The following is a 13,573-nucleotide window of genomic DNA, read 5'->3' on the forward strand; positions in this document are numbered from 1 at the left end:
CTTACCCCTCGTCTCGCCTCCCTGCTTTTTGTTGCAGCCCAGGAGCCGGGTTGTAACACTGCTCACAGTTTCTCCACTTATGTAATTCTAATATGTTTTGGAGAGGAAACACAATGATGCATTGGTTATGTGATTACGATGCAAAATCAGCACCCTGTTTAAGCTGTTTTGGCAATTTAATCTTACTTTTAAGACTACATGGTTTCAAAAATTACATTGTGAGTATCTACTTCTATTGCAAATGGGGCAAACTATGATTCAAGAACACTACTTAGGTGAGACTTCTAAAGAGACCCTATTTTGCTTTTGGGGTTTTTCCCTTTCCTGTAGTGTGTTATATAAGTTCTAGTCTAAAATCCCAAAGTTTCTCTCCCCGCCCCATCCTGAAACGTCTCCATCGGACAATGAGCATGATACATCCTCTTTAACTCTCCCTTGTTTCCCTGAATTATCTGCTCCTGGCAAGTTAAGCCTTATTAAGGACTTCAGGATTATGTTTGGGCAACTCAAAGCACTTGGTGAAGGTTCTGGAAATATTGTGGTGACCGCGAATGCATCTCAAGGGTGGGCAATCGAAGGACTTGGTTATGTTTCGAGAAGGTTGTGGTCTTGATATTGAATGTGGATTTAAAGGATTAGAGAGTAGAACTAATGAGCATTGTCTGCCATCCAATATATTATAAGTTCTCAATACTTCACATTGGAGCAACATGTTGCCAGAGAACATCATCCGTGTGGAATTACTTCAGTGTGTTAAGATGAATTAACTTGATTTACGTTTCAAATGTATTTATTCAGGAAATAAATCTACAAAATGTTTTACAATGTAGTTCCCCATTTATTGAAATCTTCTTAAGACATTTCTAAATCATAGAATTACAGTAACACTGTTCATTAGCATCATACATTGATCTTCATTTGAAAGACACATCTGGTCAAATGAACAATGTACAACAGATAGGGCGATGATACCTGATGTTCCCATAGTCTCAGGCTATAGTGTAAAAAGCAATTAATACATTATTAACATTATTGTAGTTACATTGTTCTCTACAATAACATGTCAGCTGCAGTTCATTGAGATATATCAGTGTATTTCAGTTGATTATAGTCAGACGTATAGTGAAGTAGCACGAGTACACCATTAGTGTGTTTGCCTTGTTCAAGCAACAGGACTTTAATAAGCACAAATGCTTTTTTCTAACATTTTGTTACTCTTTTTCTTGTCTTTTAAAATCAGGACACATGTGTGACTTCATATACTGCTCAACAGACATTACAACATCTGAATAAAATACAATTTAACATTGTCTTTATAGGCTGTTTTAAGACTGTTAAAGTAGATGTTTGCAGTGTAGGATCTGTCAATAATCTTAAAGGTAAATAAAAGCAGCTTAAAACATATCCCTAGAGATAATGCATTAAAATAATGTGCTGCTTGTTACAGTAAACAAGTGAAAAGGAAACAGATCTGTGGCGCACACTGGATAGAAATGAAAAATAACCCTCTTGTGGTTTTTATGATCAGGCTCAGTTTTTGTGGCTTCATGCGCCTCGGCTAAATGTGGGAACAATTAATGTGTTTCTGGCAGCGTCTTCATCTCAGGTCGCCAAAAAGGCTTATCGGCATACTGACTGTGGTAAAAACAAATATTTTAAAAATCACAGTGATAGCAAAACATTTTATCTCAAACTCCAGCCTGAAATAAACAGTGAGGAGCACGTCACTACGGTCGTTCTCTGCAGACCTTTCCAGGGATTAAAGTACGGTATGTCAGGACTTTGGTCACTTCTTCTGGGATTTACAGAGGAAAGAAACGGTACGCCTGATTTGAAAAAAGGTTGGTCCGTTATCCTTTAATTCTAGATAATTTGCAATCCAAAGTATTCTTCTTTCTTCTCAAAGTAGTAGTTGAGTCGTGCGGTGGCATATCTGGAGGAGAGAAGAAAGAAATGATCAGGAAACACAACCTTTTTGTATCCAAGATCTTAGTCCTTGGATGAATATGCTTTTGTGTGTGACAAATACTCTTGTTGTATTATTATAATCGTCCTGTCTCACTTTATCTTTCCTTTTTGATTTAAATACAATAGAAAAAAACAAATAAATCTATTTTTAAAGAGGCACTTGCTTTTTGAGGTTGTCCCTTTCCTGTAGACCAGGGGTCGGCAACCCGCGGCCCTTTAAGCCCTCTGCTCTGGCTCCCTTGAGCTTAGACAAAAATAAGAAGGAAATAAAATAAAAGTATTTGTAGGACTATTTATATTTTAAATATGTTTCGTATCTTGTATTTTGAGGTGATACTGTGACACATAAATAAAAAACAAAACGGTTTTAATTAGGTCAACTAAAATATGCGTCACATCCTGCTACGGTCCCACGCCAGCGCCTTTTCTTGGAGGCGAATAACCTGACCCCCGGCTCGATGAGCGAACTATGGATAAATCAAAGAAAAGTACCGGAGGAACACAGGATTTAATTCTGTGTGGACAGAGTTATATGCTTTCACAGCAAACAATGCTGGTTTACCGGTATGTTTGATATGAAGAGAGAAGTTGTCAACGGTGGTGCAGCCTTTACGTATCGAGGAACAACACGGGAGAGGAAGACAGCTGACGATCTTCAGTCATAATTCAATGGGGTATGTAATTTATTTCAGAAATCACTTTTTGTTATATTCCATGGAATGCTCTTAACGTCCCGATAGCAATGAATATTTTAAATGCTTTGACAATAAATACATACAAAAATTAATCTCTGGAAGTCATAGCGCTGTAAAAAGCACGACCAATCATCTGAGCCGGCCCGGCTAAAATAACTGGATGGCCTACCTGCCTGTCAGCCTTCCATCTGTGCACAAATGTATCTCGTGCCCTCATTGGTCATGTTCGTGTGTGTTGGAGGAGGGGCTCTGTGAGGAAGTCTGAAGGAAGAGGCAGATTTTTTCTGGTTGTGTACTTTCAAATTCTAGCGCACTCGAGCTGGTTTCTCCATTCTTACCTACCTACCTTTAACTCTTTTTAGGGTGCAGCTATATGTTTTATTTATTTCAAAGTGTGCCCAAGTGCTGTGTTTAATTTATTTTAAAGTAGGCCTGTGTATTATTTGTAATTCTCCTTATAAGAGTTATTTGTTTCTTATTAGAGGTTAACAGTTTTATATCTTGTAATAAATAGCCTAATAAATGCAAAAAAACTGTAGTTTTTGTCTGATATAACAATAAATAACTATGAAATATGTTTTGCGGCTCCAGACAAAAAAATGTTTTGGAAAAAGGAGCAAAATGGCTCTTTTGGTCAAAAAGGTTGCAGACCCCTGCTGTGACGCTTCCCATTCACTTTGAATGGGGTGACGTCATGCTTTGCCGAACTGCATTGTGGTTCCGTCGCGTCGCTTTGCCTCCGTTGCCCGCTTCGAAAGTTGAGAAAAGTTCAACTTTTCAAGCGTTGACGGAAGCGCCAGCCAATCAAATCATATACCAGTACAAGCGCTAGCCAATCAAACCGCTTGCTTGTGTGTCCGGGGTGGCAGATTAATGTGATTGGTTGTTGGTCGCGCGCCAGACACGCCCACCAGCAAGCTTCAACGCGACGGAACCGCCTGGACGATACGTTACACTCCTTTGTTTACTTCCGTAACATAGTGACATCACTATGTAAAACTTGCGCTTCTATTGGCTTGCGCTCCAACACATTGTACGTGATAGGCAAAGGGGCGGGACATCTCTAGCTGGTTGACCAATCACAACAGAGCTAACCAATCAGAGCAGACTGGGCTCTGGTTTCAGACAGAGGGTGAAAAGAGGTGCTGCAGCACAGGCAGTATGAGAAAAATAAAGAGCTTTTTGAACATTAAAGCGTGGAGACATGTCCCAGTAGAGACACTAAATACAAATAATGGGGCGGGACCTCTCCAAGCGGTTGACCAATCAGAAGATTCTTAGTTGGCCTTAAAACAAAAAAAATAAGCTGCAGTCAGTCGCCTTGACATCTGGAGTTACTAAAGTCTCTCCTCACATCTTTGTCATCTCTGTCCTCAGATCTTTTCAGAATGTTTTCATACACAGTAACACCTGTGAGTGGAACAAAAGTAAGGCTCTTTCTATTCTCTAAGACATTACTCTCAGTTTGAATTGCCAATAAATTCTACATTTGCAAAATAAATGGAATATGTGCATAAAAGTTTTGCTTCAACAGCCTTTCATTTTCTGCTTTGAGAATCATTCGGAAACTTCCTTCATGAATTGTATCCGAGTAAAAAAGGCTCTGTCCATTTCAAAAGGTGGTAGTTTTAAAAAACAATTGAAATGTTACTATTTTTACTCAAATATGAGGATGTATTCTTTTGGCCAGGTTGAGTAAAAGGAATAATAGATCAAGGATGAATTGATTTGAAGTGATCGGACACAGATACATTATTAGATCTGGACAACGCTTGTAAGAGTTTACGCTGCAGATCTTTATCAAGGTTATAAATGCTACTTTTACTACGTTGCCCTTGTTGAAAAGTTGACTATTTAAAACCACACTGTTGTACTTGATAAAAGTATAATAATATAATAATATACTGTAGGAAAGCGAATATCAGAGGTCTGCTTTAAATCCAGTGTAAGAAAGAAGTATCAATGCACTTCAGGTCAAAAGAAGACACTCAAGAAATTTCTGTCAACACATTCATAGAAATATCACCTTCCAACATGAATGAGACTCGTTTGGGTATAAATATGAATTAAGACCATTTAAAGTGGACCTATCATTAGAGATGTCCCGATCCCCGGATCGGATCGGCCCCTGATACTGGGTTTTAAGGTGGATCGGGATCGGCAGATCCAATTAAATGTCATGGCCGATCCATAATTAATATTTCCCATGATTCCATTGTTACGTTGTTACGTTGTTTGTCGTTGTTGTTCTATTGCAGGCCTATTCAAATGGCGGCCCGCGGGCCAGATGCGGCCCAGAACCAACTCCCGAGTGGCCCAGCCTCCCGTAGCCAAATTCCTACACTAGTACAGACCATGAACACAACACTCCGCGTTGCATAGAAACCACTAAACTATGGAAAGCCTAAAGTGCCACTATTCGCCACTATTCGCCCGTTTAAAACGCGAAAAACGCGCGTTTTATACGCGTCAAAAACGCGCGTTTATTTGGTAACAAAACGCGCGTTTTATACGCGTCAACAACGCACGTTTATTTGGTAAAAAAAGCGTTTTTGACGCGTATAAAACGCGCGTTTTGTTACCAAATAAACGCGCGTTTTTTACGCGTTTTTGACGCGTTTTTGACGCGTTTTTGACGCGTATAAAACGCGCGTTTTACGCGCGAAAAACGCACGTTTTTTACAAAAAACGCGCGTTTTAAATGGGCGAATAGTGGCACTTTAGGCTTTCCATACAGGAGCAGCGCACTAACGGGCCAGCAAAGTTTTGGAGTGATGTAAAAAAACAGCAGTTCCCTAATGTTCAGAAAGTAGCGATATGTGTGCTCAGTATGTTTGGATCAACATACACATGTGAATCAAGCTTTTCACACATGAACTAAAAGAAAAGTAGCACTCGCTGCTCCCTGACTGACAGCACTCTTCACCAATGTCTTAGGATTGCATTGACATCCTATGAGCCAAAAATCACTGCTCTTGTTCAAAACTAAAAATGTCACTTCTCCCATTGAGAAAGTCAGCGATGACAAATCACAAATGGGGTGATAGTAAGCACCTAGTTTACTATAGTAGACGTGTAGTGTAGTATTCATTCATAGTTACCCTTATCCCTTGTTATGGGTTTGTATACCCTGTGGGGACTCGATACCTCCACTAGGCGGGTTTGACAGTTATTTTTGTATTCATTTAAATGAACTTTGTAATGTGTCAAATGTGACCAAAATGTATGATTTTTTTGTTATTACTTGAAAAGTGAAAAAATAGTATTGCTATAGTAGGCTACTACCTCTTTTTGTTACATTGGAGCTCTTTAACTGTTTGTTAATGCACTTTTTGATGTGCATGTGTCATTATGTATCCAATTTGATTTTGTATGTGAGGACATTTATTAAGACTGCTATTATTGTATTCAGTTAAATGCACTTTGTGATGTGCCTGGTTAAAAAAAAAAAAACCCTGAATATTTGACTTCTAAAGCAAACAAATGTAATACTACAACTGTGCATTTTTTTCAGATTCTGTTAAATTAATGCTAATTTGTTGTGTTTTTATGCACTTTTTGACGTACCTTTGTTAGATGAACAATGAATAAAAATGGCATGTTTTTCATCGCAGTAATATGTGTTGGTTTAAAATGTGTCATTACCCGCTTTTTACAGGCTGCTGAATGTCTGGCCCAGCTGAATTTTGTAGTTATAAAATCTGGCCCAACTGAATGTGTAATTGAATAGCCCTGTTCTATTGCATCAGCCGCCATTATCGAGTTGGAAAAGTGGAACGGACACATATCGTTAGCTAGTTAAAATGTCTGCAGTTTGGCATAATTTTAAAATAACTACAAGTGAGTCGCCGACTGCGACATGCAAAGTCTGTGGTGTGGAAGTCTCACGAGGTGGTGCTAACAGGGTCTCCTACAACACCACAAACCTAATAAAACATCTTAAAAAGCACCACCCCGACGAACACGCCGCCTACTGTAAAGCGACAGCGTCTGCGACTGATGGACTCCATCAGCAAACACTGCGGGACAGCTTGAAACGAAAGGCTTTACTTCCTCGAGACTCCGAGAGATTTCGCAAGATTACTGAGCTGATTGTGGAGTGCATAGCAGGGGACGACCAGCCAATTTCACTTGTGGAAAACTCCGGTTTTTGTCATCTAATAAATTATTTGGGTGCCTGTCTATTTCTTAATGTATACGAAATTAAATGCTGTTTGCCAACACAAAAAGTGATATCGGAAATCGGTATCGGAAAACCGGTATCGGGAAATATCGGGATCGGATCGGAACCTATATGAAAATATCGGAATCGGATCGGAAGCTAAAAAATGAGATCGGGACATCCCTACCTATCATGCTATATTGGAAAAATATATTGTAGGGCCATACTGATACAAAACATGTCTGTGACGTTTTTTGCTTAAAATAGCAAACAGATCACCCATTGTAGCCATGCCTCATACTGCTCATACCCCTGTTTTGCAGCCCCGTTAGAGAAACGCAGATTTTGGGTCCTTAGCTTGAAAAAAAAATCTGAATTCTACCGGAGATAAAGTTAAATTCTGCTGTGATAAAACGCCATCCTGTTTAAACCACATCAAGGATTATTTCTGAAACAGTATGGAGCTCAAATGCTTTTTCTCTTGTGGGTTTATCACAAGGTGAGTTCCTTTTTTTATTTCCTGCTTTTTAAACACATGCTCTCCAGTACAGGTTAGCTCTGAGTGTTAGCGAGGCTGGCTAATGTAAACAAAGACGAGATTACGTCCAAAACACGTCAGGCATTGTTTCTGATGGCAACTTTCTGTGGGTCCGCTGCCGATTTGACGTCATATCGGCAGCAAATCTGCATCCGCTCGTTGTTCCCCCGTTTTTAAAAGATTTGGGTACGGAGCAAAAGAGAGAGGGTTTTATTTTCTGACGCTGCGTGAGTTCCCCGACGCACCGGGGACACATATTTATGTATAAAAGACATCACAAAGTGCATTTTGCATGATAGGTCCCCTTTAAGTTATGCCCATTTGTAACTCTTATCTTTTGAATATAAGGATCATAACAGGATAAATTGTTAGTACATTGCCAACTAAACAACTGCAGATTAGAACAATTCGTTGTAAAATGTGAAATACTCTAGATTAGCTAGAAAACATCATTATGACCTCATAGGGTTGTTATCTCTTAGACTTGAAAATGTTTTTCAACTGCTCTTACGGCTCAAATACGGCATTACCAATGCATTTCACTTTTTTGTATTATATGACAATAGAAAGTGTAGTTAAAGGTGGGGTAGGTAATTCTCTTCAGAAACACTTTTTGTTATATTCCATGGAACGCTCTTAACGTCCCGATAGCAATGAATACATGAAATGCTTTGACAATAAATTCATCTGTGGAAGCCGTGGCGCTGTAAAAAGCACGACCAATCATCTGAGCCGGCCCGGCTAAAGTAACTGGATGGCCTACCTGCCTGTCAGCCTTCCATCTGTGCACAAACTTATCTCGTGCCCTCATTGGTCATGTGTGCATTCGTGTGTGTTGGAGGAGGGGCTCTGTAAGGAAGTCTGAAGGAAGGGGCAGATTTTTTCCGGCTGCGTACTTTCAAATTCTAGCGCACTCGAGTTGGTTTCTCCATTTATACCTACCCTGCCTTTAATGTTATATTACTATATTTAATGAAATACTCAGGTTGTAATTGAATTGAATGTTGGTTTTATGTTTGTTGCATATCGTTCACTGAATATTAATTGTATTAGCTACAGCAAGCAAGAACTATTATTACAAACAGATGTGCAAATCTGTAAGTAAATGTACTGAATAAAAAGGTTTGCAAATGTTAAACTGATCTGCAAATGTATCATCAACTATTTAGCAAATATTAAACTGTTAATTGATTGATTTCTGTAATTTTGTGTCTAACACTTTAAGACAATCTTCCCGATCGAACGTTTTGCACTATTTCTTTACAGATTACACATTTGAAAAACCGTTCACACAAATAATATTGAGACAAATCTATCTCCTTATAGAAAATAAGTTGTTATTGTTGTATGAAGAAAGAGGCCCCTCACCATCAGAAAGCCTAATATAAAGGATTCAGACCCTGATATTAATATAAAGATAAGCTCCTCAGATGGGGATGAATACACAACACTGTGTTTGTCCGGTGTTACCCAGCAGGCCTTGCTTACAGCTCAAGGTGGCTTACCAGTCTCTTTGTTAGCACAACTTGCCAAACAATACAGCATCAAGTGTTGTTTCAATAGAGCACTGAGTCTGAAAGCTGTGCTCAGAACTTAACTGCGAGAAAAAGTTGTTTTGTATTTTTCAAACCATATTATCGAACGCTCCAATAAATCTGATGTCTGAGTATGCTGCTGCCCTTGGCCATTATAATATACCCTTTGAAATTAAGTGAAGTTTTAAAAGCACAGAACCATAGAGGTACAGAGAAGAGTGTGTCCTTTAAGCAGAGCTTTCACTGAAATCCTCAATGCCGAATCAGACGAAAACATAATTCAGACACAGGCCTTTTAGTTGCTTGTATTCCATCGCTCTCTCCTGACCTGTGTCTCTAGGTAAAACTGCTCTCTACTGTGCCAGTCGCACTGCTGATATCTTTCTTATTCTGTCTATTTCTTTGCTTCAGTTACGGGTCAACTCCAGGCAAAGACTACACACCTGTTGCTGTTGAAATAAATAGATGTTACATTATGTGTCTAACCTTTGCCCCTGCAGAGAACTCAATGAAAATATTTCAGGGAAAATACAAATCCTTGATGTTGGCGTGTTAGAGGCAGAACACAGATTTCACTTCTCTCATTGTGGTTTGGAAACATTTAAAAGGCGTTTTCTCTGGACTGACTTTATTTCAATTAAATTGTGTACTACAGTGCGTGATTGACGCGGGTGTCAAACTCAAATACACAGTGGGCCAAAATAAAAAAATGGGTACTAGTTGAGGGCCGGACTGGTTCAATGTTTATTGCAAAACTTATTGAAATCAACTTATTGCACATATTAAACCTGGAACTAACAAAAATTAAATGATTGCCTATCAACATGAAACATTAAATAATCAGTTGCATTCATTTCTCATGGCTCTATCTGCAGCTTTTCCGGAGTCATTTCTTATGATTACATTTTTCCACAGGCCAACAACAGCTTCAACAAAACTATTTCTCTCAAAGAAAAACCCAAACATGCCCTGCTGTCGTGAGAGAGAAAGTGCAGAAGGAAACATCCATTAAACTCAGTGTGCTGCTCTGTGATGCTAGTTCAAGCCAGATACTTGGCATCTCATCTTGGGTGCAAGTTCATCAATGTTTAGGCTCAGGCTCTGAGCGGAGGAGACCCTCAGGATTGAGTGAAGGTGCAATATACCGGCGGGCCAGATCTAATAGTAATTAGAAATTATCCTGCGGGCCGAAATTAAATCCACCAAGGGCCTGATTTGGCCCCCGGGCCTTGAGTTTGACACACGTGCTATAAACAAAGCATGGTTGTCAAAACCTTTGCTCTGACCCGCAAACATTACACTTCAACACAACTAAATAAAGTTTAGCATCTAACCAGAGGGGAAAAGGGCAGAGTGTATTTACATATGTATACAAAAATAGTCAGATATTATGTAGCAAGTTATCAAGAAGAGTGGGTGAGTTATAGTATGACAATCATCCTGCTAATTGCCAAGGATAGGCAAAGCATTATTTAAAAGAAAATGTTTTATCCATGACAAAGTTTAAGTTAGAGAGAAGCCAGACCTAAGTGGTATTTTTAATGGCTCGGTTTAAAGAGGTCCTATTATGCTTTGTTGGCGTTTTCCCTTTCATCTAATGTGGTATACTGTAGGGTTTTGTGTATAAAATAAACCCTAATTTACTCACCATATAGAAGTCACTAAATGCAGTACAAGTATTTCCCAGCATAAAATAAATAAGTGAACTTTTAAATGTTGTGAATGTGAAAAAATATTGAGCAAAAGCAAACGACTGGACTTCTGACCTACCATGGATAAATGAAATACACAGATGAGCCAAGTAGGAATTAGTGTGTTATTTATTCTAGTTTTGCATGGTTAAAATCAGTCATATCGCCTGTCACTATTTCACTTTAAACATGCCTGTGGTTGGGTTTATGTGTCTGTAACATCAAGAACGTATAAAGTCAGCTTAACATCATTTGGGAATAAAATCAACGATGTACAATTGATAATGAACTTGTGTGTTTCAACAGCTTTAACAGATCGTCTCCAAAAATGGTCATGACCTGGGACCTTCGGTATCAGTTCACTACATTCACCAGTCGGATGATAACTTACTTGTATTCTTAAGATAGCAAAATGTCCCTAAATGTGGATTTATTGGATTTCGAATGAAAGATGAAAGTTATGAGACCCGGCACTCCCTTCTCACTTTGTGAGAAATGCGCTTTTAGTCATATTTTAAAAGCCCTGTACTAGCAATGAAAGGCCCTCATCCATATCAAGTATAGTAAAACTAATATTTGCACCAAAAAGATGAAAAACTATTAAACACCACTTTTTAGATCTTAGGTAATTTTGTAGAAACCAGCTCGAGTGCGCTAGAATTTGAAAGTCCACAGCCGAAAAAAATCTGCCCCTTCCTTCAGACTTCCTCACAGAGCCCCTCCTCCAACACACACGAACGCGCACATGACCAATGAGGGCACGAGATAAGTTTGTGCACAGATGGAAGGCTGACAGGCAGGTAGGCCGTCCAGTTACTTTAGCCGGGCCGGCTCAGATGATTGGTCGTGCTTTTTACAGCGCCACGGCTTCAACAGATGACATTTGTTTATGTATTTTGTGTCAAAGCACTTAAGATATTCATTGCTATCGGGATGTTAAGAGCATTCCATGGAATATAACAAAAAGTGTATCTCGAGCCGGTGTCTCAAACTTACCTACCCCACCTTTAATTGGACATCCAGTTAGTTCAATTAAAAGTAAAAAGGGCTTCAATGTCACTTTATCCCAAAAAACAAAACAAACAAATCAGTGGTCATTGCACTTTTGTTCAGTCTGATCACCCGACACACACACACACACCCTTCATAAGTCAAATGATGTTTGAGTATACCAATTTAAAAGAACAGCAACCTTCACAGGTGATCCCATTCATCCCTATTTGTATTGAGGCCGACACCTAAAACTAGCGTGCTTAACGTTTATCATCATCACCGATGAAACTGAGACGTTTTTCTCTTTAGCAGAAGTAGGGGAAATGAACTCGCAGGTATTCTGTTTCACAATGTGCTTTTGTGCAGAACTCCCTCAATGTTAGCAGCCATGCTACTCCAAACAGAGGGCCTCCTCTCCTCCTCGTTCATTTCCTCATAATAATGTCTTTGTCAAATAACGGCTCACCTTGCCAACACGTCCACAAATCTAAACCGCTGACTCGCAGACACTTTCAACACATGAATAAAATCATATAAGGAAAGTAAATATGGAGGGAGAGGGAGGGAGGGGTTGCATTCCCCTTGTGGCTCCCTATTGTCACATGTACATCTGCTCCTGGTTAAAGCACAAGGCCCGGGCGACGCCTGTCACTCGTTGGGAAGTCTGCAGCGATTTGGCTCAGGGGGATAACAGTGGGAGGACACACACACACACACACACACACACACACACACACACACACACACACACACACACACACACACACACACACACACACACACACACACACACACACACACACACACACACACACACACACACACACACACACACACACACACACACACACACACACACACACACACACACACACACACACACACAATTTAACCCAAACTTCCTATCCCTCCTCTCCAAAAGAACTTGTTTGCCACAAAAGCATAAAGCAGTGAGTCGTTGTTTGTTAAACTACGTGGTGAAGCTAAGGTTGCGGTCGTGACAAGTTAATTATGGTTATGATATTCAAAACTAAATCAAATTACTACAAAAATTGTGAAAAGGGACTTAAAGCAGTTAACCCACAATAGAAAATGTTACCAACTCTGCTTTCAAAGCAATGGCCTTTGATTAGATGAATAGATTCGATTGAATTGTATTCTCATTGCAAAGAGTACTTAATACTGCGACAACTAAATAAAGTTTAGCATCTACCCAGAGGGCAAAGGGCAGACTGCATTTACATATGTATAAAGAAATAGTCAGATATTATGTAGTACGTTATACAGAAGAGTGGGTGAGTTATAGTTTCTAATACGATTGAAATACCGTGAATACAGTGTCAGAATGATGTGGTTCATTATGGACTAGCTCTATTTTCCCCTGATCAAAGAGATGGCAAGCTTTGTTACATTCATCTAAGGATATACATATGGAGGTAATCCAGAAGAAGTTCATTTGTGATATATCTTATCTATACATCTTGTACCATTTAAATCCCCATTTCATATTAGAAATGTAAAAAGGAAAATGCTAGCTTTGTTACTGTCAGCTATTTATAAACCATTGTGCTACCAAGACTTCATTCATCCAATTCAACCTCCTCTTAGAGAGCAGCACAATAAGATATTCACTATAAATGTACTGATTATATAATAAATATATGATTAAATACTGTTGAATGTGAATATAGGTTGCTTTATTTAAACTGACAAGGGAAAGGTTATGACTTCAGCATGTTCTGAAATGAATAGATTAAAGCGAGGACAAACTTGACCGTTTCCATCCAATTGATTTGTGAATGATGAAGAGTCCTGTAAGCGGTAGGAAAAAAGGATACATATATATGTGAGTGTGTGCATTGGGTGGTTAGAGACTTTACTGTTGCTCTCCGAGCTCATTTAAGTCTAACCCTCCAGTCAAAGAAAGGTAACCCGAGCCACTTCGTGCACTTTAGGACAACCTCAGCCGGCGGCTTAGAGCAGCAGACGTC

The 13,573-nt window shown here is 39.3% G+C and overlaps 1 protein-coding gene across 1 annotated transcript in view; it reads right to left on the bottom strand.

Moving 5' to 3' along the window:
• Nucleotides 1-815: 815 nt before the first annotated feature.
• Nucleotides 816-13,573, bottom strand: part of zgc:113516 (uncharacterized protein LOC541449 homolog) — a 38,158-nt gene continuing 25,400 nt past the window's right edge. The window contains exon 8 of the mRNA XM_034236179.1: nucleotides 816-1,933. Coding sequence (XP_034092070.1) covers nucleotides 1,864-1,933 — 70 coding nt within the window. The 3' untranslated portion in view covers nucleotides 816-1,863. The remainder of the gene's footprint in view (nucleotides 1,934-13,573) is intronic.

This window comes from Gymnodraco acuticeps, unplaced genomic scaffold (assembly GCF_902827175.1).
Source record: "Gymnodraco acuticeps unplaced genomic scaffold, fGymAcu1.1, whole genome shotgun sequence".
NCBI classification, from domain to species: domain Eukaryota; kingdom Metazoa; phylum Chordata; class Actinopteri; order Perciformes; family Bathydraconidae; genus Gymnodraco; species Gymnodraco acuticeps.